This window comes from Amblyomma maculatum, chromosome 4, assembly GCF_055883805.1.
Source record: "Amblyomma maculatum isolate TAMU_Amacu chromosome 4, ASM5588380v1, whole genome shotgun sequence".
Taxonomy (NCBI): Eukaryota; Metazoa; Arthropoda; class Arachnida; order Ixodida; family Ixodidae; genus Amblyomma; species Amblyomma maculatum.
The window spans coordinates 102,264,574-102,292,034 of record NC_139347.1 but is presented as its reverse complement, the minus strand read 5'-3'; the positions used below and the strand labels follow the sequence as shown (position 1 = coordinate 102,292,034).

At 44.7% G+C, this 27,461-nt stretch overlaps 1 protein-coding gene across 1 annotated transcript in view; it reads left to right on the top strand.

Moving 5' to 3' along the window:
* LOC146191878 (uncharacterized) overlaps positions 1–27,461 on the top strand; it is a 58,727-nt gene that overhangs the window by 25,597 nt on the left and 5,669 nt on the right. Inside the window, exons 4-6 of the mRNA XM_084599997.1 lie at positions 7,976–8,314; positions 16,573–16,688; positions 25,864–25,968. Coding sequence (XP_084456123.1) covers positions 7,976–8,314; positions 16,573–16,688; positions 25,864–25,968 — 560 coding nt within the window. The remainder of the gene's footprint in view (positions 1–7,975; positions 8,315–16,572; positions 16,689–25,863; positions 25,969–27,461) is intronic.

Here is a 27,461-nt window from a genome sequence, read left to right as displayed (position 1 = left end):
CAAGGAGCTGGATATTCAGCGGCAACGTACAAATTTCGATGTACCCTACCACCCGACATCGAGGTCCGTATCAACATGGAAACAACGCACGCCATGGGTTGCACGAAATAACGGCGAGCCATCTTACATTACATTATCTTACATCTTAATCATCCGTTTCAAGAACAATATATATATATATATATATATATATATATATATATATATATATATATATATATATATATATATATATAGCCTTAGTTTAGAATAAAGTACAAGTGAAAAGAAATAAAAATACGCCAGCCAGCAGAAATGCAGCGTGCGAGTTGGAAGTCGACTAGCTGTTACAGCGAACCCAAACTGAAAAACAGCCTAAACTTTCCTTTGTTCAAATGCTGGATTTTCGGAGGCGAAATAGATTGCTATTGATTCACTGTACGCGCCCCATTCAACGTGCGCAATTTTATCGTGCTGAATTGTTGCAAAATATAAAAATTTTGTTATTTCAATTACGCTAGAATTCATACTTTGTTAGACATTTTTACTGGTCGATAGCGCCAAATGATCACAGGTAAAAACTTTCACCTGATGTTTCCGTTCCTTGAGCCTAACAACTGTAATTGCAGCCAACACCATAGATTATAGACACTTAACGAGCAATATCGTGATTCGTGGGTTCATTCGAAAAGTTTTGCACAGTTAAGGTTTCAACTTTTTAAACAATTGTAAATAAATATCTTTTCGTTCGTACTTCCATCCTACTATTCTATTCTCAGAATCGCACTGATGTGCAAAGAACTCCGCGCAGAAAAGCTGAAACATTTTTCATCAGCCACTGCCAAAGGACTGCAAAGCACAGTGCGATATCGCGAACGCATCAGAACGGGTGGCATGTTGTTAAGTTCTTTCTTTCATGTCTCGCGGCAGTATTCAAGTGAGTGCCTTTATAATGCTTGGGCAGGCTAATACCGGATCACAGTGTGAAGTCGGTATATAAAGACAACTGATGCAAATTATACGATTGATTCCCTGTATAATGTATACATTTGGTTACACGCTATAGATGCTATAGCATGCAGGAACGTACGTAGAGAAATCCTCACAGGCGCCCAATCTCACTTTCAATAAGAACGCCAGGGACGCACATGAAGAAATATTGCGGTCGACTTGGGCAGCGATCATAATACTCTTGTCACACGTACAGTTAAGATCATCATTGAACTCGATCTGCAGATCGAGGTTGTCACACACGGCAATTTTCAAGTGCAATCGAGCTCGATCTTGCTTGACTTCAAGCTGCTTCCTCAATCGATCTTGAGATTTCAAGCACACTCGAAAGTGGTCGTCGACACCCTCGTAGCGCACATGAGGAAAATTTCTCAATGCTCATTGAAAACGCCGTGTAGCATGGGATGCTTCAATCCTTCTTGAAAACCTCAATGCACATCGAGTTCAATTGAGGATCGAAAGTGACCGTGTGACAGAGGTGTAATATTCTGGAGGTCGTCCTCCCGACCACTGATAAGCCCATACCAGACAAACAGCAATTTAAGTGCACAGACTGGGAAGAATTTCGATCAGTCAGAAAGACGAGGCAAAACTCCACGTCCATCTCCGATATCGATGAATGGACGCGCGGACTCAACGCCGACACAAGAAACGCCACGAACATCACCGCGACCGAAGTCTTACCAGAGAGGATGCACAGTCGCCTTGCTCATCTAATCGAAGCTACGGAGTCCATACTCGTCAGATGGAAGGGTCAGCGACTAAACACGAAACTACGAAGGAAGGTTGCCGAACTGAACAGACACCGGGGAGCACTGTCGCATCCTCTGCAAAAAGCAGTGGGACGAGATCTGCAGCTTAGTGGACGGGCATTTAATATTGAACAAACGTGGAAACTAAATACTCAAGCATCTATTTTATAACACAAGCACAAAGTCGCACCAAGGGGACTTCTTCGCGAGGCTCCTATACTCCAAGATCAAGAAACTTTCTGAAAAAAGGCTGGCGAAAATACTGCACCAAATGTATCTCTCTCTAGGGTCCCCTGTTACGCAAGTTTCGTACGCGGGGAGAACCAACGCTTCGCTAGATGAAGATTTGAGCTGCGAAAAAATTCGTGCGGCCCTGCACGACCTTTAACGGTAGGATGGCTCCCGGACCGGATCAAATGTTGGGCCGGATGAGGTCAGAAATGAGACGGTGAGAAACTTAAACGATGATTGCGTGGACAAGCTCACCGACAGTATCAACAAACGATGGAGGGAGGGCTCCGTACCGAACCGGTAGAAGACTGCGAAAAAGGTACTCATCTCAAAACCTGGTGAGGTTCTTAGCTTGGAGAATCTGAGGCCAATCTTGCTTACTTCATGCGTGGGCAAATTGGTGGAACATGCATTTCTCAATCAAGTTTGGTTTGGTTTTGGTTTTGTGGGGTTTAACGTCCCAAAGCGACTCAGGCTATGAGAGACGCCGTAGTGGAGGACTCCGGAAATTTCGACCACCTGGGGTTCTTTAACGTGCACTGACATCGCACAGCACACGGGCGCCTTGCTTTTCGCCTCCACCGAAAAGCGGCCGCCGAGGCCGGGATTCGATCCCGCGTTCTTGGGAACAGTAGTGAATACCTATTTCGAGTAGACAGATATCTACCCACATACCGTCATCGGGTTTCGCCCTCACCTATCGAAGCAGGACACTGTGCTCCAGCTCATCATCCAGGATCTGGACATCAGATCCTGGATGACAAGGCCGGTTCCAATAAAGCCATCCTCGGACTCGACCTCGAAAGCTCATTTGACAAGGTCGTCCATTCGGCGACCTTAGCCCAAATATCGCGCATGAAACTTGGCGAAAGAGCCGATAATTACGTAAAAGACTCTCACCGGAATAACGGCCCTCCTCGTAGCTGGAGACGTCGCGTTTCAAGAGCAAACGATGGGAAACGCCAGCACCCCGCAAGGATCGGTCATTTCGGCGATGCTCTTCAATCTAGTAATGATTAACCGTCGAAAACGACTATCACACGATCTGTGCCAACGACATCACGATCTGGGTCAACAGTGGCCGCGACGGCCAGCTCGAATCTTCGCTGCAGAAGCGATATATGTCACGGAAGAATATTTAAGATATACAGGGCTCCGCTGGTCCTCAAAGAAGTCTGAGGTCCTGCTTGATCACCCCATGCAGAAGGGACGACCTCCCAAGATCCAAACACAAGACAGAAATGAAGAAATCAGGCTAAACAAGATCATGACGGTGGAACTAGCCCATTGTGAAAAAAAAAAACAATTAAAGTCCTAGGCATGATCATCAAATACAACGGCGTAAACGGCGAGACGGTCAGTCAGCTCATACATAAGACTGCAAATGCAATGAGATTACCAAAGAGAGTCATCAGTAGGGAAAAGCGGGATGAGGGAGGAGAGCCTTATATTACTTGTGAACTCCTTTGCCACGTAACCTACATGGCCGCCTCTCACAATTGATATAAGGCGGAGAAGAACAAAATAGACGTAATTATAAGGCGGCGCTTGCACTGCTAGATTCCACTAGCACATAGCTGCTTCTACAATTAGGAATCCACAACATGTTGGACGAACTCTCAGAAGCGCAGCACATATCGCAGCTAGAAAGGCTGACGACCACCATAGCTGGACGACACATACTCAAGCGGCATGGAATTGTCAACACGGCGACAAAAAAGTAATCCCGCGGGACGTCAGGGATGGCATCTGAGTAGCACACTCCCGAGAAACGCACACCAGACGTATAGTCAAGGCAGAAGACAGGCCAGTGCCGCGTCCCTGCTGCAGGACTACCGAAACGCGAGGGAAGCGTGCTTTGTGGACGCTGGGGGGTGTCAAGAAGATCGACAATACGCCTTTGCGATCGTCAACACTGCCGCAATGCTTGTCTACTGCTCCAGTGTAAAGTCCTAAGACGTCGAAGTGGCCAAAGAATGAATCATCTCACTTGTCATATCTGATTCTGAATGCGGTGTCGTTGCCAGCGAATCGAGCATGTCCATAAATAATTATGCCACGGGAATAATATCCGTGGCAGCCTGCCGATTAATCGAGAACCTGAAATGCTCAACGGACAACAAGGTCTAATTACTTTGGTTACTGGCCCACATTTCGCATTCTCTGCATTTCGCCAACCTCACCAAGGGACCTCGTGCGATGTGTGACCATCGCACGAGGTCCCACAAACCCTGCCGTAGAGAACCATGTTGAAAAAGTGAGGAGAGAGAGGTTGTGAGCTTCAATGACTTAACTAATGCCTTCTACCTTGCCCGCCTGACCTTCCCTTTGCCTATCAGTAAACTATTCAGGGCTTTGGCAGTCGCTTGGAGACAGTTCCAAACAAATACATACCTGAACCCGCTGCAGTACAACACGATTTACCCCGAAATATATAACATACGTGCAAGGTCTGCAAGACAAACACAGCCAAACTTAAACACATACTCTTGGAGGGTAATGCATATTTGACAGGTCATCATCATCATCCGCCTGACTATACCCACTGCAGGGCAAAAGCCTCTCCCATATTCCTCCAATTAACCCGGTCCTGTGCTAGCTGCATCCACTTTATCCCGGCAAACTTCATAACCTCATCCGCCCAGCTAACTTTCTGCCGCCTCCTTCTACGCTTTCCTTCCCTTGTAATCCAGTTTGTTATCCTAAGCGACTATCGGTTATCCTTTCTTCACGCTACATGTCTTGCCCATGCCCATTTCTTGTTCTTGATTTCCACTAGAATGTCAGTGACGAGTTATTTCTCTGACCCACTCTGCATGTTTCCTATTACTTAACGTTATCCCTACCATTTTTCTTTCCATAGCCCTCTGCGTTGTCCTCAAATTAAGTAGAACCATCTTTGTTAGCCTCCACGTTTCAGCCCCGTAGGTAAGTACAGGTAAGATGCAACTGTTGTAAACTTTCTTCTTGAGCGATACCGGCAAGCTGCTATTCAGAATCTGGGAGTTCTTGCCAAATGCGCTCCATCCCAATCTTATTATCCTTGTTATTTCCCTCTCATGGTCCGGATCTGCGGTCACTACCTGTCCTAAGTAGACATATTCGCCCACCACTTCCAGTGCCTCGCTACCCAACGTAAACTGCTGTTCCTTCCCTAGGCTATTGAACCTTACCTTAGTCTTCTGCATATTGATTTTCAAGCTTACCTTTCTAATTTTCCTGTCTAGGTGATGAATCATTGTTTGCAATTCATCCCCTGAGTTACTTAGCAAGGCAATGTCATCACCAAATCGCCGATTACTGAGGTATTGTCAATCTACCCTTATCCCTAACTGCTCCAATTCTAAGTCTCTGAATACTTCTTCTAAGCAAGCTGTGAATAGTACTGGGAGATCGTGTCTCCTTGCCTAACACATTTCTTTACAGAAATTTTTTATTTTCTTAATGCAGAACTATGGTTGCTGTTCACCCCCTATATATATCTTCCAGCACTTTCACGTACCGCTCGTCTACACCCTGATTTCGCAATGTCTGTATGACCGCCGAGGTTTCTATTGAGTCAAATGCTTTTTCACAATCAATGAATGCTATGCATAAGGGCTGGTATTATTCCGAGCATTTTTCTATCACCTGATTGATGGTATGGATATGATCGATAGTAGAGTACCGTTTCCGAAACCCTGCTTGATCCTTTGCTTGATTGCAGTCTAAGGTTGTCCTGATTCTATTAGCGATTACCTTAGTAAATACCTTATGCGTAACAGACAGTAAGTTGATTGGTCTTTAATTTTTCAAGTCCTTAGCGTCCCCTTCCTTATGAATTAAGATAATGTCTGCGTTCTTCCATGCTTCCGGTATCGTCGATGACACCAGGCACTGCGTATACAGGGTGGCCAGTTTTTCTAGCATGATATCACCACCGTCCTTCAACAAATCTATAGTTACCTGATCTCTCCAGTTTCTTTCTCTCTTTTCACAGTTTATAATGCTTGCTTAGCTTCGTCCTTCGTCACTGGCGGAACGTCTGACTACATGTCGCTACCGCCAATCTCATTATTATTGTACTGACTTCTTTGGCTACTGTAGGGATCAGTATAGAACTCCTCGGCTACATTGACTATCTTGTTCATATTCGTGATGACATTGCCCGCCTCGTCCCTTTGTGCATACATCTAATTTTTGCCAATGCCCAATCTCTTCTTCATCGCTTTAAGGCTTCCCCCGTTCTTTACAGCATGCTCAATTTTCTCCATATTATACTTCTATATATCGGCCACTTCGTGCTTATTAATTAACTTTTATATCTCTGCCAATTCTATCTGGTCTTTTGGATTGGTAACCTTCATACTTTGGCGTTTTTTAATCAAATCCTTCGTCTTCTTAGACAGCTTACCGGTATCCTCTATAACTATCCTGCCGCCTACTTCTACAGCACAGTCACCCTCGTGAGAAAACCCTATGAGTCACAATAATATCATACAGATTTCTCATACTAATCTAATACTAAACTTGTACATATCTCATATTATCGTATACAGATATCATTCAACTTGTGAGAAATATATGAGATGGTATGAGATTTGTTTGATAAATCTGTATGAGGTTATTGTGACTCATACGGTTTTTTCGCTAGGACAGTAGTGATATATCTGAAATTATTGTTAATTGCTTCTAGGCTAATGTCGTCATCCTCGGTTAGAGCTTAATATCTATTCTGTAGCGAGATCCTAAACTCGTCTGCCCTCCCCCTCACCGCTAATGTGTTGATGAACTTCTTTCTTACTAATATGTTTCATTCCCTTTTCAGAATTAGACTAATTCGAGACCTTACCATCCTGTGGTCCCTGCATCGCACCTTCCCGATTACCTCTACGTCTTGCACAATGGCGGGGTTAGAACACATTATGAAGTCAATTTCATTTTTAGTCTCCCCGTTAGGGCTTTTTCATGTCCACTTCCGGTTCTTCCGTTTACTGAAGAAGGTGTTCATGATTCTTAAGTTATTTCGCTCTGCAAACTCAACTAGTAACTCCCCTCTACTATTCCTAGAACCAATGCCATAATTACCTACTGCCTGGTCTCCTGCCTGCTTTTCCCCTACCTTGGCATTGACAGGTGTTAATTCAGAAACCCTCTCGTCGAGGTGGTCCGCCGCTCTGCGCAGCTCCAACCTCACCGACCATCTCTGGGCCGTTCAGCAGGCCCTCGAGGCGGCGAAGAGAGACGATCTTGACGTTCCCATGAGGGAGACCTAGACGCAGCCTCGTTAAACGCTGCCGGACAATTAATAAAGTTATCGCTCACTCACTCACTCACTCACTCACTCACTCACTCACTCACTCACTCACTCACTCACTCACTCACTCACTCACTCACTCACTCACTCACTCACTCACTCACTCACTCACTCACTCACTCACTCACTCACTCACTCACTCACTCACTCACTCACTCACTCACTCACTCCCTCACTCACTCACTCACTTTCGCGGCACTTATCTCGTTGCCACAATTCTCTTTCTGACCAGACAAAGGGGAGTGCTCCCGCGATCAGTAGTTCTTTTTATCGTCATGGAACTTGTATCAGTATGCTTGAGCACCCAAATAGTTGGCCGAATCTTAACTATCAGGTCCGTGTAGAGCGACTGCATATTATGTGTACTCCAAACTGGGTAAAAGACATCACGGTTATGCCATCTTTTCAGCCGTTTTTAAATTCTTGAGCGTGACTACAGATGTAACGTAATTGTGCGTCGACACAAAAAAACGTGTGCTTCACATTGCGCCAGTTTAAAAGTGACCAAAAAACGCACTTCTTAATCGGAGAGAAGATTAAACCACGAAACTGAAAAGCAGGATCACGAAAATAGATGCTGTTCTTAGTATGGTGTTCATTCACTCACGCCTTTGTATAGAAAGGGTTTTTAGGGAGAGCCCCGAGTAAACCATTTCGGGCAGAATTCCTTTTTCCCGCATCCAACGAATGCCCGCCTTATTCACAGGTGCTGTCGGACGAAGAGCTGTCGTCACCCCTGACTCACATCGAGAAAGTGATCGGGGCCGAAGAGGTCGGTGGCCTGAGCGACGCAGTCGCCCAAATCCTCGAAGATATGGATTCGGAGCCCAGGCCCAAGACGCGACCGCGCACACGCAGGACGATGACGTCGGCCGCGGGTTTCGCCGCGCCAGCCGTGTCTAAGAGGGACACCGGTGTGCAGACCGTCAACGATCCGGTGACCGATGAGGCACCCGAATACGCCGCTCGACCCCCGCCCTGCAAGAAACGCGAGATGATCCCTTCCATGGCTGTCTTCCAGGAGGTCGACAGGATCGCCCTGCAGGTACGCAGGACGTGGTGTATGCCACAAACGCACGTCCCGCAAACTTCTGTCCCTGCCTGTACGTGCAAGTGAATCGCCGTAATTGTGAGCGTCAACCTTGGCATTGGTTAACTATGCTCTGAAATTTAGACCGCCTTTCTCATTTCGACTAACAAGACATTCAACAATGAAAGCCCAGTCCCTGTTCCATTTCAATTCACTAGAAGAATATGACTGGAGCACTAGATTCCTAAGAAAAAAACGCGTTCTTTTCACTCAAGACGATTTTAAGCTCTGGCCGCTTTTATACAGGACGTTTGCTTATGTTTAGAATTATATTGAACCGACCTTCATATGACTCGCGGAGAAGACGCCGCCTTCTTTGATGTATGCAGGTTAGCACTTAACCTAAATCCTGTGGAAAAGCGTTATCTGTACGATTAATTGCAGCACACAGCGCCGCACACGCACGCAGGCGCCTCCCCCCCCCCACACACACGAGCCTGCCTGCACATACACTTATACAAAATGAGTAGCAGAGGGTCAAACTTTTCGACTAGGCTGCCCATAGGGATGGTGAGTACAATAACAGGCAAGGGAGGGGAAAAGTATATAACCCCCCCCCCCTTCCCCGCCTTATCTCAGAGAACAATTTCATTCTGTTCCGAAACCGTTTAAACGCGGTCTACTATGTACCGAAGAGAAACGCCTTTTGTTGGTAATTCTTATTGCTGTTAATTTCCAAAAATTAGTATCGACACTACATAATTTTAAAGCAGCTTAATGTAGCATAACCTCCATTTTTGCAATGAAAATGACAGAGCAATTCTTCGGCGACTAAAACTATGGGCAATAACAAACGTGAACATTGTGACATTATCTATAGTTGAACGGTTGGCGAATTACAAACTATTCGAACACGAGAACACGTGGCATGCAATATTGGAAATGCGTTTGTAAATTTATTGTTCTTCACCGTATTAAGTTGTTGAAATACAAGAAACATCGTCACAAAGCTGTAAATTGATGTCTGCAGCACCCCGACCAGTTGCACTGCCTTCTGAGCAGTTGCAGACGGTAGCATAGCACACGGAGTCCCTAGTAAGCTTTAACAGGCCATATTCGAAATTGTATCTCCTAAAATGTGCTGGATTACTGCCAAAACTTGGTCATCGAAGCATCGTCAGTGGCTACCGGTAAAAGTGTCAACCAGGATCTCAACGACATCTTACTGAACAAAAGCGGGCGACTCAGCTTGGACGAACGCCACCATGTTCTCACTGTAAGTACGCAAAAGCAGCAACGCTAACTTGTGAAAATTGCGTACTAACGCTCATGCTATTTCCCTGGTAGAATTTTGCGCACGCGCACTTTAGACCCATTATTCCGCTAAGGATGCAGTCACGCAAAGGACAATTATTGAAACTTCCTATTACCTAATCCATGTGTGTCTGGAAAATGGAGCGTTTATTGACTTAGTCTATCTACGAAGTAATGGCAGTACGCCGTTATAATGAATGTTTAAATTAAATTTTCTGGTGTAAGATCGAGAATGTGTTAGAATTCCGCAGTACTGCACGGAACTTGAGATGCGTGCATAGGCACGCGCACAATGGCGCTCGCCTGCTGCTTGGGGTGAGACCTGTGTTTCTCTCTGGCCAAGCTGCCAAGGCGAGCGGAAAACGAACACGAACACGAACGTCGCGAATCGATAGCCATCACCCTGTCGAGGACGCGTTCCGCCGTCCTTGTTCGTGGCTGGAGAGAACGTAGCTGTCAACGGGAACAAAGCGTAACAAAGAAAAACAAAAGATGTCCATGCGCGCGTGCCAATATCGATGAAACTTTGGCTTCTGCGGATGCTGGAATTCCACGTGTATTCTTGTTTTGGCTGTGATTTGGGTCTGATCAATGTTTCATGCCATGTACTATACCTGCATTGCGGAAATGTACGATTGGGTCGGAAAAAAAAAAAAGTAAATACCGTGCAAACACGCTTGGTCCATTAGGGGGGGATGGGGTACGCGAATGTGCGCAACGTCTGAAAGACATGAGACGTGAGGAAGGTTGAGTAAAAAGACATGGCGACGAACGTAGTACTTCCTTAACAGACGGACCCGCGGCAGGATGCCTTTTATACCTTATGGGCGCGCCGATTATCATTTCTCTTTAATTTGTTTTGGCTTTCTGCGGGGTGCTTTCTTGGTCTTGCTCAGAAGCAAAAAAAAAAAAATGGCTACAGTTTAATCTGCTAAACATAGTAACGCAAAATTGCCGTTTTTCTTGGTTAGGCTTAGATTTAGGCAAGGGCAGACATCGATTAAATTGCCGAGACTGGAGCCGCGGACGCCGTAAACTACAATAGGGATCATTTGATGCTGTATTTGCGGTCAAAACTCTAGGTCAAAGGTCCGTGGTTGTACACCATAGGTGGTACCACGGTCAGTCTATATTGTTACACTGTGACCTCTGGCTCGTTGAAGGTGAAGCACCCATTGAGGTTGACCTTGGCTAATGCATCTTGCATTCTTGGGAGTTTTGTGCTTTATTGTCTGGCAAAGGACGCGAACGACAGCCACGCACCCAAATCTAGCCAATCGTACTGCTCTGAGGGCCTCTAACCGGAAGAGAAAAATAAGTAGAGTGGCATTATGTGCGTCAACAAAATTCAGAAAATGAGAAAATCAAAATTGAAATACATCTTATTTGAAGTAGTTCGAGGTTTGTGCAAATAATCCATATCAGCCGTTTAACTGCGGTGATAAATGATCAACAAACTACGAGTATTGCATTCGTGCTTTATGCGGGGCTTTAATGCTCGTTTTCCTTGGTTTTGATATTCGCGCATTGGTTATGATCTTTGAAAAACTTGTCACTTGATCAACCAGTTGATCGATTCTCTAGCCGTCGACGGAATTCCATCGACAGACGAGCAGAGCAGAGAACTACTGTAACAGGATGCTCGTCCTCCTCCATCTCGCACAGTGTGGTAGCATAAGCAGGGGCCCGGGGGCTCTATTTATACACGTATCGCCCCTCTAGCGTCTTCTACTTCCGCTTCACACTCACGTCAGCTCACGTTACCTTCACCTTGACAGTGATCACGGGCCACTTGGTGGCCTATGTGACTATGCCCCAAGGTCATATGACGACCATCAGGTCATGTGACCTTGGCAGCGGTCACGGGCCACTTGGCCTTCGTAACTATGCCCCAGTCACATGGCGACCACCAGGCTTAGCACAAAAGTTTGACCTCTAAACCTCATTACCTTGACCTTGGCAGTAGGTCACGGGCCACTTGGTGGCCTACGTGACTATGCCTCAAAGTCACAATGGCGGCCACCAAGCTTAACAAAGAAATTTGACCTCGAAATATCCCTCCCGACGGCAGGTCATGTGACCCTGACCTAGACAGCGGTCATGCCCACTTGATGGCTTACGGGACTATGTCCAAAGCCACATGGCGACCACTAGATCACATGACCTTGATAGAGGTCACAGGCCACTTGGTGGCCTACGTGATTATGCCCCAAAGTCACATGGCGACACCAGGTTTAACACAGACGTTCAACCTATAAATCTCCTTCATGGTGAAAAGCGGGCATACCCGACGGCTCGATCTACCTGCCCTAGAGAAGCTTTCACTTAAAAAAAGGAAACTCAGTAAAGCGCAGTCTGAAACCAGTGATAAAAAACAATAGCAGGCATTCAAAAATTCAAAACAAGGTACAGCTGACACGTCCACATCATGGTACGGTTTTAACATGTCAGGAGTAAAGTAATGCGTAGCACCGAGGAATGGGTCAATGCGGATGCGATTAGTAATCGGCCTGTTTATTAGTGGAATAGACGGCATTCAAGGCCCGTGAATAAGCTATCGGGTCGGATTTTTTTTCAGGGTGCTTAACTGGCGTGGTCTTTATTGCATGCAATGTAGGTCAGAAGATTTATTTTCATTTTTAAGGGAGGAGTGCGCTTTGAACCGCGAATGTAATGATTAGCAGTAAAAGAAAGAATGAAAAAGGAATACAAGGGAAACAGAAAACACAAAACAGCAAAGAAAAAGTGGGCTAACACACTCGCCTTTTTGTGCGAATTACTCGAAGTTCTGAGAGCGAAAGGACAATAGCTTCATACAATTCCATTACCTCCATTTTCGTAATCAATCTTTTTTTTACGGCTTGTAAAGTTTAAATATTGTTACAGGCATAGACATTAGATTCCTTTTTTTATGAGCATGCTTTTGTGGGTTAAATTAATGGCCTCATTTTTCGCATTCGAACAAAACGAAAAACCAGAACAATGTTTTGTTAAACATACTGCACAAAAAGAACCAAAGTAGCCTTAAATAACGTTCTTCAGGAAGGGCATTTCTCATAGTGTACGCGTGTGTTTTCGGGAGATAAGGCACACAGCGACCGAGGCTCTTGGACTGCTTGTCGGTAAATCGAACGAAGATTATTCTGCAGCTGTCCTTATGCGAGTTTATAAGGACCAATCGGGGCTGTAACACAATACCGGGTAGGTGCGAGGCGCCTTATTCTAGATGCGGAGGTGTGTGATTGCTGATAGCTGAAACAACCCGAAGCCATCAGGACTCTGTGGCGACTGCACTCGTGCTAGTGAGCCACGTGTGAAGCCTTCCAACGCGTCATTAAGATCGTGTTGTAACAACGCTCGCTGCTGGTTTTTGGCTGTAGAACCTGCGAGAGCCGATATTCCGTGCTGTTCTTGAATCACTGAAAAATGCAATTTAATTTCTTGTTTAGAATCTCCCAACGCCGCCTGACATGAACGTTTCATGTTGCTTGGACAATACACTGTGCGTGACGCTGATTAAACTCGATCTGCAATTGACGTTAAGCTTACTCTCATTAGGCGTCAACGAAAAACTCACTGGAAGGAACTGAGCTCCCGAATTGTTTCACTTAGGGTAGGTAAAAAAGGGCACATTGGGTGTTTGTTTTTTTCATTGTAAGAATATGCGACCGCAGATATGAAAATATTAGTAACCCCTTCAGTATGTGAAAAGCCCCACACGGATCTACAGACATTTTTTAAGCCCATCAGTAACAGCCGCCGCTCATAGTTTGGCAACACCGTATCATCTGTCTGGTGCTGCAACTGCTTTACTTCGTTTTTAGTACATTTTCAGCCTTATGATTTCTAAGCAATGCCGAAGATTCTACTTTAAAATAAATAAATAAAATTCTCATTCCAAAACCATGATTTCTTCCTCGTTCTATTTTGTTTCCATTTTTTAATCTCTGTTTCACGCTTCAGTACTTTTACTGCATATACGGCACACACACACATGGCTATGACAGCAATTGTTCTGGACAATCATGCCACTACGTGTGCCGCATCCGCGATATAAGCCTCCCATTTTCCCGATGCTCTGCCACAACTTTTCCGGCCTGTTGTCTCGTCACAGCCCTCTTTCTCTTGGATGTTATAAGCCGACTAGTCCGACATAAAGCCTTCTTGGAACGAGAGAAAGAAGAGGCTGGAAACTGCCGCCTTAAAGACCTTCCTCTGCTCACTCCATAAAGGTGGGGCTAAATAAAAAGGTGCAGAAGCTAAGAAAGAAATAAGACGCTACATAGAAACGTTGCCAGCAGAAAATCCACGGGGAGGCAAGACACTGGGAGCAACACTTTAAGAAGCTTAGGGATTAAAAAAAAAAGTGTAGCGAGCACCATACAATGCAAGAGGATCAAGGCTGATAGGAGAAAGGTTTCCAAGTACAAACAAACATTCAGTGAAGCACACGAAACACTCAAGGATCATGAATTACACAATTCATAGAATGTACGTAGTGCCAGCGAGTTTGCCTTTACAAAAACCAATACGCGGTTCGCTCGTTCACGCTTACAGACGTACTGCAATGCGAATAACAGTGTTACCTATAGTGGTCAAGCTAGGTAGCGTATAGCTGCCGGTAGCGAGCGGAACTCTGAGCACGTTTCGGGTAGAATGCGGGACCATATGAAAGTTGTGAAATCACCGGCCACAAAATGATGATGTAGGCTATTATCGCTTTACGCGTGATCTCCCGTTATGACGGCTGCCTCTGACCGCTCTATGAATTGCATCCAGTGCACTCCAGCAGCGTGCACACTTTGTGAGTATTTTGCGCTGCTCGGCCCGTGGTCTCCGCATCAACATCGTGACAAAAAGTGGTGCGACGTGAGTAGCATTTTAGCAGACTGCCGCACACGGCGTCTATGCCGCGAGCAAGCGTGGCTCTGTCGAAAAATACATTGCGTTGGTGGGAAATAAGCAGTTTGCAAGATTAAACTATGCTTGCTTTCGGAGAACATCCTTTAAGAGACTTTTCTTTTCCCACTTTTTTTTCCGTACAGTTTTGTGGGCTGCCTAAGCGGCACCAGAATAAATGTAAGACACACAATTCACAGCTAGTCTCTTCGAGGAGTAACCTGTCGTCGCCAGCAATCATATCGCCTATATTTTGATGTGGCGTGTCTTTAGAGTATTTATTTATTCCTATGAGCTCTTGGGGGGCCGACCTTTTTTGTGCCTGAGCCAGATGCAGGAAGCGCCTATTCTAGCCACATAGATGTCGTAATTCAGTGAGAACGTAAATTTTTAAAATGTCTGCTCTTTAACAGGTACTGATGTACACCGAAAGCTCAAAAATATAGCCGCATACGTCAGAGTTCAGTGACCGCCTTTGATCAGGCGAGGTTTGGTGTAGCAGCGTGTAATTCCAGTTCGGAATGTGTAGGCATCAGCTCACAAGCTGCCTGGTCAGCTGTCGTATCTCCAAAATTGGTGCGCTTACAGGGCGCCGGTTAGCCTATCACTTCTGCCGCTTCCTCTATCTACTCTATCTGTGAAAATGATAAAAGTAAACCACCTCTCCCAGAATAGTTGCAAGTCGAATCCGGCAGCTCCACCAGACTCGAAGGAGCAAGCTTGCGGATTCAATGAGGACTCCTGTCGTTGTAGTAAAACTATGGAGGCGGCCGATCTATTTTTAACTTATACTTTAACCTTGCGTTGTATTTGAACATGCATGCCAATACTGTTTTCCTTATTTCGTATGCAGTTTGTGTTTTAGTGTAGGGAACTAATGAATTTATAGCTTTAAACTTACAATACTTAGTTTTACAGATGTGTGTAAGTTGTTTAAGACAAAAGCCGTTTTGCTATCGAATGGGAAGTTACTGGAGTGTGTTTTTATTACAGTAAAACACGGGAAAGGCTTGCTCCGTTAGGAGCATATAGCTATGTATTAATTTCGCATCTCCCCCTTTGCTATTTGCCGTGATGTTCTACTCAATTACAAGATGTCAACTGGGGCCCGTATTAAGAGTTTCCGTTGCACTGTAAAAAATGTGTGTGAAATTACAGGTATTGTTAAAGAAAATTTCTATACCACTACATAGAATATCTTTTATACTTCATTGACCGAAATGCATTCACGAAAAAAACAGTTTCTGTTTACCAGCCGAAACCTTGATTGCAAGGCAAATAATTCGATATTTTTTGCCGTAGGTTTTATTTTCTACCCCAAACTGATTTTTACTTGAATAGCAGGTAAACTCTGAATAGAAAGCGAAATGGTGTGATAACCTGAAGACGCTGTCCGATCATCGGCTGCGTAACAATTTCGATTCAAAAGCAGATAACTAGTGGCGCCACATTGAGGTCTGTGTTTGGTTGGCTCCCTGCTACAGTGTTACCTGTTACGCCTTGTTCAACTTGCTTCTTTTTGGAGGCTAGACAACGGCTGTTGCGAGGCCAACCTTATGCGTGCCATCGAGTATTGCCAGCGCCGAGAGACATTCGTGAGATGTAGTTGGCAAGGCTTTCTCGTTAACATAGTGTTCATTGAAGAAATTGGCGCTTAATGCATTTTTTATTTGTTGTTACAGACAGAAAACGTGAAATGAAAGAAAAGTAAAAAAAAAGATATATTTGCATCATTATTTTCACTGCGACAGGAAAAAAAAACAGAAATAAAAAAAAAACGCGGTATAACAAAAAATGTTTTATCAGTTTAGAAAAGTTTTCTATCAGTTGTAAACAGAATAAACTGTAAAATCACAAAAAAATTAAAAAACAGAAAACATAGCAGAACAGAAAATTTCTGGCAGTTCAACAAAAACTTTTTACAGCGTGACGCCAACCTTGTTAATGGCGTCGCCGGTTAGCTACCAGCCCTGACGTAACAGTAAATACTAATAGTAGAAGAGGAAAATAAATATAAACTTTGCAAGATGAGGAGCCTGGTTTTGCACATGCGCACGCAGGTTCCTACCACTGCCAAGACTACGCTCCAGAGCCTGGTCTACCACCTCATCTCCTACTGCAGAAACGACCTGCAGAAGATCCGCATGTTCTTTCGATGGATTGCGGAGAACATCTCGTAAGTGGCACATAAATCTTATAAGCAAGGGCTGTTCCTCCTGGGGTTGAAACACTGCAGAATATGGAAGTAGAACGTTACTGGCCATATGTATCGTGGGTGGGAAACGCGTGCTGTGCCTTTTGCCTGCGCTTGTTTGTTCCCCACATGTGTCCATGTTTATAACCCCCACCCCCTGTTTAGAAGGGAATGCAATGTTTACAGATGTGCCTTGTTTCTCAAGCAGTTACACATATATTAGTTACGTCAGCTAGAGTAATGCACCTACGACAGGCGGTGTGAGCTGTGCAGAATTCCAGGAGTTACTTATCCAATACCCTGCTTGTAAAAAGGAATAGATTGTGCGGAGCTGGGAAGGCAGAGGTTGCTTTTATGGAAGCCATGCGCGCTGAAAGCGCGCATGTCTCTATGCGCGCTGGACAGTGTCGGACAGAACGCCTGCGCCCATGTGCGATGCATGCGCATCCACCCGCCACTTCTACCTATTACACTATAATAAAGATGGGAAACTAGTTCAGAATATTGATCATGAAGTTTGATAAATTTTGTAAGCAAGTAATAGTATCTTGGTTATCGAGTTCACATTTGAAAATTTTATTCTCTGCAATGAGCAACAGCTCCAGTCAAAGAGTGAAGTGTAACATGATATAACAAATGATGTGGTTGTCAACTAAACATGGAATGTTTTCTCAATGCAGAAAATAAAATTACATAACCAAACGGCAAGACAAAAGTTACAGACAGCTTAACTCAGTTAATCGCGGATTATTGTGCAGCAGCAGCGTGTTCTGACAGGATTGTGTTTGCTGTATCTCAATTATTAAACGTTTTTTTGCTGACTTAATCAGGCGGTCATGCTTCGAGACCACACATCGCATCTGCTTTACAGAGACGATCTTTTTAAAGTAATGCTATTACTGGCGATGGCGCTGGATACGAATTACACTTTGTAAAGTGGTTTGGCACATGCACGCCTCTCACCCGTCGACACTCGAAAAGGACAAAGGTCAAATCGGCGTCAGACATCGGGTTTTCGGGAGAAGGCGGGTAGTATTGTTGCAGCAGTAAAACAACGCTATAGTTTGAAGTCCCACAAACTTTATGTATCCGTTTTATTTGTGAACAAGAAAGTAACGTTTGTTCACTTGCTCTGTAGGCCGTCGATCCAGGACACAGGGTGTGCTTCCTTTTCACAATCTGTACTTGCGCCGGGCTATCACAACAGCTGGAGAAATTCGGCTCATTAGAGGGTGTCCTGGAGGTTCCGCATAGTTTCCTGTTATTGCGATAAGCTTCGGCACAAGCGATGTGGCGTCGCGGCAACTGGAAAAATGTTCGCGGCCTAATGAACGCACGCGGCATTATTGACTACAGATAGCTAGGACCCCAACAGCGCTACACAGTTCTCGCAGTTGCATTAATACAGTGGAGGGTTCGAGTCCCCCAGAGCGCGACATATTGGGCAACCGTCGTAAGTCAAAGATTTATCAAAGTTAGCACTGCCTGATTCAACTTCTTGATACTCGTGTTTGCAGTGACCGAGTGCACCATTCATGCAACAACGTTTCTCAAACGTGCGTTCTTTTTTTCAGTGCCCATATCTTCGGTTGCAGTTGGTGGAAATCCGTAATAACTTAAATAACGCTTTGCAAATAGCACATGAAATGAAACAACAGGTATAAACTAATATACATTACGTATTTTGTACAAAGGAACGACCCCGCCATAGGCGCAGCGCTTGTCGTTCACGTCGACAGGGTGACATATTATATTCATCTGCCGTTGTATGCCCTGCAAGAGTGTTTTGTCGGCTCATAATATAGCCTCGCACTGCTGTTCAGGAGCAAGTCTAATCAATCTGGAAACACTGACTATAAGAAAACTACAAGATCATCTTAAAGGCTATGTTTTCATCTGTTTCTGAGCAGCACGGCCAAGTTTACGCAGAAATGATTATCAGTAGTACCTGACCCAGAATTATAACATTGCATAATAGCATTTTTGAAAAGTACTCGAACTTCTGGTTTATTCTGCTCTCTAGTCTCACGGCGTTGTCTTATCACAACTATGTCGCAATCTTCACTGAAAAATACACTTGCAGGAGAGGAGGAAGAGGAAAACGATTTCGAGGAGATGGAGGTAATAGAATCCGTACATTTTCAGAGCCAAGTACACAGGATGAGGGAAGGAGGCAGGATCAGGACAATCGCTGACCCTGTTCTACGTATTTGTGTTTCCTGATTGAGAAACATTTAACGAAAAATAGTTCAATTTGAGTATACTGATAAGCTGCTGTCCTATATTGACCCTGAAAATGCACTTATGGTCGCATCTAATGCAACAATACGTATATAGGTTGTCTATGTGAGTGAATGTGAAATTTAAAATCTGGGTCCGGACTCTCTAATTTACAAATAATTCTTAAAAGTTGTTTCTTACGGCCACTAGGAAGCGATTAGAGCGGTGCCTCATTGAACATTCTTCCAAGGACAAGTCGTACGCACGATATCTTTGAAAAGATGCCAGTAAATAACATGCCTAAACTAGGCAGATGAGCAATGTCGAAGGAAGAAAAGAACGTATCTGACTAGCAAGCATGCTGATAATGAAAATCATGTTGTGCGTGACACATTATAGTACTCAATTTGAAAATCAAAAGGGCTGTATACTGGGCCAAAATAAACTCTCTGTACCGGTCATACGATAACTTGGGTTACATGCAGGTTATCAATGAAGGCAGTGAAGTTAGTAATACAGGTAGGGATGGAAATTAATAAGACATTGCAACTTCGGAGCGCATCTTGTAGCAGTGCAAAACATTTTTACTTTTAAAGGTATGCATATTCAGCGGATTCAAAGGAATACGCTAGTCACACTATCAAGTGGTCGCACAAATAACCATAAAACGCACAGGCAAGAGGTGTTCAGGAACTTTTCAGGGCCTCCAGGCGTTTCAGGAATTCTCCGCTCCCGCATTAAACAGACGTGCACGGGCAGGTAACTTATTCAAGCGTCTTCCTTATTAAAAGGATTCTCTCCTATGATATTTTTAGATGGCCCACTATCAGTCTAACTTCTGAAATTTTTCTGAAGGCTACGTCGCTCTCAATTTACTTTCAGCCATGAGCCTCCACGGCGCTGGTATCTCACGCGCTACTCTAAGCTTTCGCGATAGCCTTCAGGGTGGATAAGACGGAGCGTTCGCCGCAGTGTCCTCAATTTGAAAAGCGCGACGACGGAGGACGCCCTACGACGCGGGCAAAAGCGGCGTTGTTCGTCCGTAAGGGGAAAGGGGCGGCCGCCGGGAACCTTGACCGGTGTGCCGCACGACCCTATCTCGGGGAGCACGCGTCAGAAACGGCAGGGGCGCGCTTTGCATAATGTATGAGCCCACCGCGCACGACTGGCGATCGAGGAGGGAGTGAGTGAGCTTATACTCTGCGGCCAGAAGCGGCCGGCCTGTGGGCTCCGACCACTGCTTCTGCACTGCGCGCAGTCACGTGACTCGTTGGTGCGTCAGTGCTTTCTTCTTTGCTGGAGTGCGGCGAGTATCTGACGAGGGAGCTGAGTAGACAAAGGAGTGCGTGGTGGTTTTCGGCGGACAATTTTACAACGGGTATCTTGAGTACACTTCTACTCCGAAAAAAGGCATTAATATTATCGGCCAGTAATTCTGAAGAAAAAAAAAATAAGCACGCGTACTTTTATTACTGTTTGGAAGACTCGTTTAGAACCGGCTTTCGCGAAGCTCGTTTAGAGCATAGCGAAGCGCCGTGTGAAAAACATAGGTTGCGTTTTGACTGTGTTGGTACAGAAAGCACAGCTGTTTCACATTGTTTTTCAGATTTAGGTCGAGGACGTTATTAAAATTCCAGATAAATATCTTTTTGTTACTGCTTAACTCAGTGCCTTGAACAACTCCGTAGAACAGGACAGCGACGTCTTTGTAATGTGTCACGGCATAATAAGTTTCGAAACTGTTTCGAGTTACTTAAGGCAAATAGTCTTTTAAAGTACCTTGCTGTCCAAAGAGCAAGGCGGATTGCGGATGCTATTTTAGCAAGCTGGGTTCATTCCAGTGTTTATAATTCGTCCGTACGATGCGTGAAACCCTTCGATGTGAATGACGCCTTATCTCTAGCCCATACGCAAGAAACAAGCAACAACAACAACAACGACACAAAAAAGGGAAAAGCAATCGTCACGTGGCCCGCCGGGGTGGTGCAGTAGTAAGACGCCCGACCACTGTGCCAAAGTACCCGGGTTCCAACCCGACCTTGGCGGCTGCGTTTCGATGGAGGCGAAACGAAGAGGCGTCCGTGTGCTGTGCGATGTCAGCGCACGTTAAAGGTCTCCAGGTGGTCGAAATTACCCTGTAGCCCTCCCCTACAGCTCCTCTTTCTCGTTTTCTACTTTAACTCCCCCTTTCCTTCCTTCCCTTACGGCGCGGTTCAGGTGTCCACAGTAACAGGTGTGACAGATACTGCGCCTTTCCCTTCCTATGAATCAATTAATAATATTATTATTAATCGTAGCGTGGCTTTTGGCACGCCTGCGTACAGGCGTGCCGTCAGCCAAGAGCTTCAGACTAAATGGCTGGCACAAAAATGACAATTAAGCTGCAATGTTGTTTGTCAGGAGGCAAGCCAGATAGCATTTTACATCATGCTAACGTCATCATGCCACTGCACTAAATAAATCTTGGTTTTCAAACGCCGCCATCACCGAAAACATTCCCGAGGCGGCGATCCTAGAAGGGAACGCTAAGAATATCTTTTTTTTTTTTGCATTCGGAGAAATAGGCATTGGAAAGGGAACCTAGCAACAGTAAGTGCGCACAACCGACAAGCGATGCAGTAAGAGAATACCGAGAGTCAAAGCGACAAGGTGAAGAACTTATGCTTGGATAATGAGGTCGCGACTGCAGGAAAAAAATTATATGATATGATGATAAGGTCTAGGAACGGGCTTTATTTTTTCTGCAGGGGAGCCGACAGGGCTTGTGATGGTAGGAATCACTTTTCATTTCAAATTTGTCAATTGCTTGGAAGCTTGTTGAGAAAATTTCGTTATTAAGAACGGTTTTTTTAGCAGAATCTTTCTTATTCTTAAGCGTTATGCGGCAAAGCATATTCATACGAGAACTTTTAAACAGGAGTTAACTTTCACTCATCCTGCGATTCACCGATGTGCCAATCCGTTTTATTGTTTACTCATTCTCCTCTTCCCCTATTGTTAACTGGTTTTGCCGCTTAATAAAACATCAGCCAGAATCTTTGCAGTGCACAAACTATTAAAGATTACCGCAGCTGACTGAATATTTAATGAAGCTTGTCTGTTTATTCCAGTGATAAATGGCATAACACTACTTTATCTTCTATGCAAGTATGCTGCCTCAAATTTTATTTGTATTAAACAATAGAGCACCGCTTAGAAACCTGGTACTCCTCTTGCAATGTTCAACGACTTTCCTCAATAAACTTCTGCTCTGATAGCCTGATCTCTGAGCTTCCTTGATTTTCTTGATGCAGTAGGGTTTCAATATCATATTATAAGATCCAGCAACTTCACTAGATTAGCTTGTGAAGAGAGCCTTGCAGGGCGATAAATCATTGGCCCACCGTCGTGCCCAGACTCGACCGATGTCCACTTCTTGCACACATCTCACTGCATCCTTGTGCCGAGGTACTAGAGATGTGAAAGATACAAATGTTTTCAGCACAAAAATAAATAAAGAAAAAAAAACAGGGGATGGGAAAGCTTGATATTCTTGAAATATTGCATACATTAAATGTGTACTCAAAACAAGAATACAAATATACTTTGAATTATCAAACGCCCAAAGTTTTTAACCCAAAATTTGTTTTCGTTCATTTTTATTCCTGTTCACACATGCCTGTATATATGCAATATTGTCTGATGTTTTGCTTTCACCAATGGTCTCACTTCTTGACATATCGGAAGCCATAGCCATGATGAGGCAAAAGATGCGTACGCGAAGCTACACTGGTATGTGTTCTAGAAGTGGCCATCGGCAGAGTCTGTATACAAAGGTATGTCAACAATACCGTTTGATAAGAGCCTCTTCAGAATCTAACACAATTAATTTGTGAGATCTACGACGGTGCTGTTGAAATTATACTGCGCCAGGAAAAGCGCTGAAGCTGAAAAGTAAGCCAATCGGTGTACATTTTAGAAACGCCTGTTAGGCGAATTTAACCACAGCTTCACATGATGATGATTGATGATGTGCTAAGACAAAGTAAACGGCTTTGATTCGAAGAACTGACACTGGTTTCGAAGGAACGTCCTATTAAATATGAAAAATGGACATCTTTTAAGATCTGATGACTACCTGCATCTAAATTATTCTTGGAATAGAAAATTATGTCATTCACGGCAACTTGAGATTTCGCTAACAAGGCTGCGATGCCGTATCCCACCTTTAAATTTCTATCTTTACAGCTCTGGTTTGGCACTGTCTCCCGTCTGCGCATTTTGCGGTGAACAAGAAACATTAGATCACTTTTTATTGTTTTGCCGCCGCTTTACTACGCTGAGAAAACAGTTGACGGAAAGGCCATTGCAACAGCTTGGCCTTAGCTTAAGCAGCCCGACATTGTTATCATTTGGCGCCACCATCCTTGGGCACAGTCACAGGTCTGTGTTTACCGCCATGCAAAATTTTTTACTGGACTCAAATCGTTTGCCTTGCTAAATATTTAAACATCACTTGCTCTACAATTGTAGTGTCAATCTCCCGTGAGTGTTACCACTTTTCATTTTATATTTCACTTATTTCCTGTTTTGTTTCCTTTGCTCTACCCCTCAAATCATTTTTTTTTATGCAAGTATATTAAAAAAAAAAAATCTCTTTGCTACCCAATTCTTGGCCGATCCCCCTCTGTGGGTATGTGCCATAAGTTATTTGGACAACAACAACAACAACAACAACACTGGCTTGAAACCCCCGATCTTCTAAACTTGCCAATCTAGTTTCTAACTGCTTTTACTAATTGGGATACTATCGGTGGTTGAACATATGGCACGGTAATTAAGAGTAGGAAAATTTGAGAAAAAATATTATATTCTCAGGTTGTGCCTGCACGCACTACAGTGCAGGAAAATATTATTGCAGCTTTTTGTTAGGGCTAGTTAATTTATGATTGCGGAGGGGATTGGTTCACAGCGCAATATATTTCGGGTCGGGTTCGAACCCGGGTACTACGGCACTGTAGTCGGGCGTCTTGCCAACACCTCCTATATAGGAGGCGTTAGCACCACCCCGGCGGGGCAAGGTAGCGGAGATGGCTCAGCTACAGTGGCACAGCTACAGAGCCAATAAGTAGGCCCCTGCATTTTGACCTCGGCGGCTGCGTTTCGATGGAGGCGAAACGAAGAGGCGTCCGTGTGCTGTGCGATGTCAGCGCACGTTAAAGATCCCCTGGTGGTCGAAATTACTCCGTAGCCCTACACTACGGCTCCTCTTTCTCTTCCCACTTTCACTCCCACCACCCTCTCTTCCCTTACGGCGCGGTTGTGGTGTCCACAGAAAACAAGTGAGACAGTTACCGCGCCTTTCCCTTCCTATAAATAAATCAGTTTTTTTTTCCTTCTTTCTACAGCCACAACATAACCAGCATTTCACTGAACACATCAAGGTTCACCGGCGTTCTATAATTCGTTTACAGGAAAGGAAAGACGCCATATCTGTCACTCGCGGAATCCCGCTATCATCCTCACGGTAGACAAGGGGAATTATGAAGAGCGTTGCAAGAATGTGAGAGCTCGATGCTGGTGTAACTGTTTATTGAAAGGTTGCGGGATGCGACCTAATTGGCTCGAAGTACTTCCATGATGATAAAGAAAACAAAATCCGAGCCTTGGCGCGGTTGATAAAGCGCTGTGCTGGGGATTCAAGGGATGGAGGTTCGATTCCCGGTAGAGACAAGGTTTATTAATTTATTTTTAACTCTCGCTCTCGAATGCGTGACACCTCTGCTGTTAACCTTCTGTCGACAACGATGAGGCATTAAAGGCTTTCGCCTCAATACTTCGTCTCCCATATTCTTTGACAGAAGCCATAACGGGCACACATTTATTCAGTCGATCACGATGGGCCCGCATGAAACACAGAGAAGTGAAGCATAAATAGTAGTTTCTAAATGCCTTCATGTCACGTGAGAGAAGCGCCATATGACAGCAACTTTGCTTCTGGTATTAGCCGCGTAGAGGGAACACACTAGTCCTGACAGCACCTGACAGATACAGGTTATTGGTTTCTTCGCAGCGTACAACGGGAGCGAACTGATGCCCTCGCCAACTGAGCTACAACAAATCAGTCGAGCTTAAAATACAAAATTCTTCTCAAACAACGCTGTTATACCAGAGCAAGAACGATCACAGTAATTAACCCCTCTCGCAACTCAATATACTTCGGGGAAGCATTGTTGTCGACTTTGCCTTTGTTTCACTTCTATTATTAGCGCCTGCTTCCAGAGACGGAACTTTTTTGTTGAGCGTAGTATATTATTAACACTACTGTGATGGGCGTGCCTTCGTCTTCCTCTCTGGTACTTCGGTCGATGAAAGCTTGGGAGGACGGCTTGCTGCGCCTAAAGCCCGAGGGCGGCTTTGTAAAGGACATAGGTTGGAGCCTTGTCATAAGAGGAAACGAGCTTTCGGCAAGCATTTAATAATACATTTTGGTGACGCACGACACTGTTGGCGGACCTTTGAAGTCAAACTTTCAGCTCGCACTTAATAAAACATTCGGGTTGCCCACTACATTGCGGTAGCACCTTTCAGTTGCCTGAGCGAAGTGCTTGCTTTTAGTGGCAGATGCCGCGTGTTCGAGCGGCACGTCTTTCTTTTATGAGGTCCGACAAAAGGAGAGAGCGGGGCATACAAAAAGTAGAAGTAGGTCAGCGCCAGGCTTCAACATATCAATTATGTACTAACAGCACGACGCATTCGCGTTAGGCAGCGGACAGGCCCTGGCAGGCACGGTAATAGAAATCTCACAACGGATTCCTTTTTTTTTTTACCCTATCTTACAGTGTAGCTCGGTTAATTGGTTAACATCTGACCTCGTTAACCAGCAGCAAATAGAATCTGACGTAACTATTTTGTAACAGCACGCTGCTACCGCTTCAGTTACTTTGCTTTGTTTCAGATATGACTGGAAATACATGGAAACCAAGCAAACACCCGAGGAAGTTTTCATGTCCAGGCACGGCGTCTGCAAGGACTACTGCCTCTTATTTAGCGAAATGTGCAGGTATGTCTCTGAATAGGAGAGCTTAAATCCAATGCGGTGATATATTACAAGCGAAGACAATGTGTAATGGATTACAGTGTGTGCACGATGAGAGAACAGCGCGTTGACAGGGTGCGTGACAGGAGGAAGCGCAAGGCTTCGGGCTGGGTCGCTTCTTTTTACGCTCTTTGGCAGAGCATTAGCTGAGGTTTCAGGAGATCTCTCTCGTATCACGGATGTATCGCGAAGTGTGTTGCTTGAGAGCGCGCTGTGTTCTCCACAAGTTTTCGTGTCCTTTCTGAAAAAAAAATTGTGAGCACAATAAGCAAACTTGCGAAGTCATTGCCGTGACAAGATGCTATTTTCGTAAACGTTTGTAATAGCCGTAGAATTTTCAAGACACTGCTACTCGAACCGAAGCCTTACATTTATGTGCAGCTGTGGAAACGAAGCATGATTTTTTTTTTTTTTTCACGTTTAAAAGTAACGAAAAAATTAGTTGTGATTTAGCTCTAGTTAACCCCAGCTGAATTGCGAAAGCAACGGGGAAAGCTTCTTTTGCCTGCTACATTATTCCCCTATCATGCCCTGTGAGTGTAAGGTGCTACATTATTGGGGAAACTTATGATCATCCTTTTAGGGTATGACGCGAGAGCGTAAGCAACAAACCCACATATAAAGTCACGCTTCAACCAAGCCGTATGGACGTGCCTGCGTGTTGTATGGGTAACGAGAATGCAAAAGTTTCTGGCAGGCTGATTCTGATGTCACTCTCCCATATGAAAGGAGCGACCCGAGTTCGCAGGTAGCTCCTGGCCGTGGCATAGAGGTAACGTGGATTCAAATGTTATGACAGGCTGGGTGTTTATGAGGAGCCCGGAGGTACGCCTCTCCAAGGCATAGCTGCGGTCACCCGAGGTCTCGCTTTAGCTGTCGTAGTATTGCTTTCGCAATAAAAAAATGCACGCGCGAACAAACACAATATAGTGTCGTGCAGCTGCATAACGTGGATTTGACGGAAACGAATTGCGCGATTGTCGTTACGAATGATACGAACGCAAACAGAGATGTGGCCATAGTTATTCCACAAATTGTACAGTAGTTAGGTGTGACTGCAGTAATACTGATTGTATATGAGCTGGGTGGTGCATAGCTTCATCTTGGCAGTCCTTCGTATTTAATTGGTTTTGACTATTCTTTGCGGACGCCACTCTACAGAGGTATCTGGAACTGAGAATGAATCTTTGTCTACTCCTTTGCCGTTGTACGGGTGAGAGAAAGGAAACATAAGATGCTCAAATAAATATCTGCACGGGACCAGCTTGATTATGCCATCGGGTTAGGTGTCGTATTCAATCAAGCCTACGATTCTCTTCACCTAAATTATATTAAGGCTTTCAGTTACCTGGGCAAGTTGAATGATGGCTAGCTGACGGAAAAACAGCGCGAAAGAACGTAAACAAAGGAACACAAAACAACACAGGAGGAGCGCTACTTAATGGCCAGTTTAACTG